This window comes from Austrofundulus limnaeus, unplaced genomic scaffold, assembly GCF_001266775.1.
Source record: "Austrofundulus limnaeus strain Quisiro unplaced genomic scaffold, Austrofundulus_limnaeus-1.0 Scaffold83, whole genome shotgun sequence".
Classification (NCBI taxonomy): Eukaryota; Metazoa; Chordata; class Actinopteri; order Cyprinodontiformes; family Rivulidae; genus Austrofundulus; species Austrofundulus limnaeus.
Window position 1 is genome coordinate 1,582,303 of NW_013952485.1, and position 3,876 is coordinate 1,586,178.

The 3,876-nt window shown below is 45.0% G+C and overlaps 1 protein-coding gene across 1 annotated transcript in view; it reads left to right on the forward strand.

Annotated features, from left to right (window-relative positions):
• sox1a (SRY-box transcription factor 1a) overlaps positions 1–3,876 on the forward strand; it is a 25,019-nt gene that overhangs the window by 1,376 nt on the left and 19,767 nt on the right. Inside the window, exon 2 of the mRNA XM_014011684.1 lies at positions 1,262–2,477. Within this exon, the coding sequence (XP_013867138.1) occupies positions 1,641–2,477 (837 nt within the window). The 5' untranslated portion in view covers positions 1,262–1,640. The remainder of the gene's footprint in view (positions 1–1,261; positions 2,478–3,876) is intronic.

The window sequence follows — 3,876 nt, forward strand, 5'->3', positions numbered from 1 at the left end:
ATATTTAAAATTATACATTTTAAGTCTTGATGGCAACAAGATGGAGAGTTCACCTTTGTCACAAATATCTGTCACCCTCGGTGCTTTTCTTTATTTTCCCGTGTGATGCGTTCACTGACCCTCACCTCCCTGTGCGCCTCTCTCTCCTCACTGCATTGTCATCCTCCTCCGGCCTGGAGCCACATGGCCCTGGCAGAGCTGGAAACGTTTTATTGACCACCGTGACATCCCTCCCTTTAACCCTTAATTAAACAAAGGCGCGCGGAACTGTWGGAGTCATCTCGTTCCTTCAGGCCCTACAAAAAAAAAAAAAAATAGAACCAAATCAAACTAAACTCTAATTAAAAGAAAAAGAAAAAGACGCAGCAAAGAATGATTAAATCGTTAGTCTCGCCACGGGAAGAGGTATTTCGTTTTCCCTTTCAATTAGAGACTGATTGGCGCTTTTCAGGGGAGGTCAGCTGTGAAATCTGGATTATTTATGCGCGGACTCAAAGCCTCGCGGACTTGCTCTTCCCTTCTGGTCTACGACCGGGCTTCTCGATGGGATGTTAAATTAAAAAAGGCTAAAGCTGCGTAAAAGTAAACGGTCTATTGCAGGGGAGATTCTGGAGGGTATAGCTCATTCCCCATCACCAGCAGACGGCGATAACGTTGCGTCACCCAGCAATTTCACCTCATTAAATGCCCATCCATCTTTACGCACCACTCCTCTTTGAACATCTTTTTTTATTCTTTTAAAAATCACACATCTATCACATCATTTCTTCCTTTGATTGCACGTATTTCGCTCATTTCTTCACACCTTATTATATAATTTTAAGGACAGCAGAGGGCAGATCCGGAATTCTGTTTTAAAAGAGGTGGTTCGTCTCTTAACTGAATTCAGCTGCACAAAAAATTGGCTTCTAACGTGGGATTATTTCAAGCTCAAATAAGGGAAGAAAATGCAGTTTAAAATGATTTGATTCGTGTTATTTTGGAGCACTTTAAAAGTTGTGAGATTCTGGCGATTAATCGAAATTCTTCTATAATGTTCCTTCAGAAGTTGGGCCCGTTGTAATCAGAGATAAACCCCACCACCATTCATTACCCCCGAACAAATCTTAGTTATTTTTGTTGTTAAAGTCTCTGAGAGCTTGTTTGAAACATTTCAAATGCTTCGCTGCTATTTGTGGGATTGATCCTCCTCTCTCTGYCTCCTCCTCCTCCTCTTCCTCCTCCTCCTCCTCCGGTGTGTTCTTCCTCTGTGCTCCTTTAGTCACCTGACCAAACTCCATGCAAATCATTCCGCTGCTCCAGCCCCATTGGACGCTCGTGGCTCATTTAACCGCTGTCAGTGCGCATCATATGGCCGCCGCTTTAACCAACTTCTTCAACTCAAACGGGGAAAGTGGCTCAAATGCTCCAATTTTGTCCCACTGGATGTGAAGCAACCCAAAMGAAGACGAGGTGAAATCCTGCGTGGAGAACACTTTTATATGCCTTCTCGGATTAATTTTCATCTGCTGCTTGTTTCCTTTGGGGTTAGAATTTTCGCAGCCACCGCGCGCTCGAACTTGTGTGCTCCTTGACCGATCCTGAAACTGTTTTTATTTATTTWTTCTTCTCTGTTGGTGGTGAAGTTTAAAAGCAGGTGAATGTATAGCATGATGATGGAAACTGACCTCCACTCCCCCGGCCCCCAAACGAACACGAGCACGGGGCCGAACGGCGGTTCCAATAAAGCGAACCAGGAGCGCGTAAAGAGACCAATGAACGCGTTYATGGTGTGGTCCCGCGGGCAGCGCAGGAAGATGGCGCAGGAGAATCCCAAGATGCACAACTCGGAGATCAGCAAGCGGCTGGGTGCCGAGTGGAAAGTGATGTCCGAGGCGGAGAAGCGCCCCTTCATCGACGAGGCRAAGCGGTTGCGCGCCATGCACATGAAGGAGCATCCGGATTACAAGTACCGGCCCAGGCGGAAGACCAAGACGCTGCTGAAGAAGGACAAATACTCCCTGGCTGGTGGGTTGCTGTCTGGACCCAGCGCCGGTGGGGGAGTTGGTTTGACTGTCGGCATGAGCTCATCCGGGGTCGGACAGAGGTTAGAGAGCCCCGGGGGTCACGGAGGCTCCGCCAGCTCCGGCTATGCGCACATGAACGGCTGGGCGAACGGCGCGTACTCGGGGCAGGTGGCTGCAGCCGCTGCGGCTGCGGCGATGATGCAGGAGGCTCAGCTCGCCTACAGCCAGCACCCCGGCAGCGGAGCGCATCACCACCACCACTCCCACCACCATCACTCCCACAACCCGCAGCCCATGCACCGCTACGACATGACGGCTCTGCAGTACAGCCCCATCTCGAACTCTCAGAGCTACATGAACGCCTCCCCGTCCAGCTACGGCGGGATCACCTACACGCAGCACCAGGGCTCCGGCGTCTCCTCCTCGGCCGCCATGGGGACGTTAGGTTCGTTGGTGAAGTCGGAGCCGAGCGTAAGCCCCCCCGTCAGCAGCACACACGCACGGGGCCCCTGCCCCGGAGACTTGCGGGAGATGATAAGCATGTATTTACCGACCGGGGAGCCGGGGGACCCGTCCATGCAGAGCAGACTCCACGCCTTACCGCAGCACTACCAGAGCGCAGCGGCTGGAGTCAACGGGACGGTCCCTCTAACACACATTTAGAACTCCCAGARCCGAACACAGAACAGAACCAAATATTTACCTCTTTTCTAAATAACTCCGCTCCCGAGAGCTCCTTGCATTTTGTATAGAATGTTTATGAAAATGTAAATGAAGGGTAAAAATAACAAAATCCTCTCAGCTTTTTTTAAAAATAATTAAATAACCATCAGTGGAATTATAATATGAAACTGAGATATTGTATCATCATCTGTTTGTCCATTACTTTAGTTCAAGGGAAACACCGGGGGAGGAAGTGGGGTTACTTAAATTATCTCGTACTTTTTGGGGAAGGGGGTGGGTCTTGTAAGTTATTTGAAAATGAAGTATAAGGTGTCATAATCATAAGAAAGTGCTTTAAAAGATTTGAGACGGGAAAAAAGATCACATTCCTTAAACATTTGTGTTCCTTTGCAGAAGCCTGTGTCTTCAAAACCATTTTTGAACTCATCTTTTTTTTCTCGTAACGCTCTAATTATTGTAAATTGTGAATAGTTTTATTATGTCACAGAATGAATGACGGAGCTGCCGCTGTTGTAATTTAAACGCTTTTCTGCAAGTGAAAAGCCCCTGAATCTGCAATGAAGAATGGTTGAATAAATTTCACGAGATGTTGCTTTGATTTCTAAGAAAAAAAAGCGTCTTGGRTTGGTTATTTTCAGAATGCTTGAAGGGTTTTTGCACGTTTTCGGACAGAACATTACAATTCAATCTATCAAAACAATATGGAAATTATTAATAACAATGTAATAATGCTTTTTTGGTATCACTGCCGGACCCTGATCCCATCAGCTTTGAACAAACAGACAAAATAAAACAAATGTTAGTGCGTAATTGCGCGTCCAATATACATTTTTAGGAGACAGTTTAGAAGAATTGTTTATATTTATTTTTTTACAATATCTTTTGTATATTTTCATCCAGTTGCATAGGCTGATAATGATTTATTTAATAAGCTTTATTTTTTAAATGCAAAAACACGATGGAAACTTTTTCCTGTAACAAAAGTCTTTTTTTTCCCTTTCAATCATTTGATTCTTTCAAAAGAAAAAAAAAAGAAAAGATGGCACTAAAAAGAGAGAGGCCTCATTTGATAAACCACCTGTTAGTATTCTTTAATTTTTATTGTCTACCAGGAATAAGATGTTGTTTTTTGATGATTTCATTTATTTTTATCTTTCTTCTAAAAGCCTGAAATTTCATCTAATTC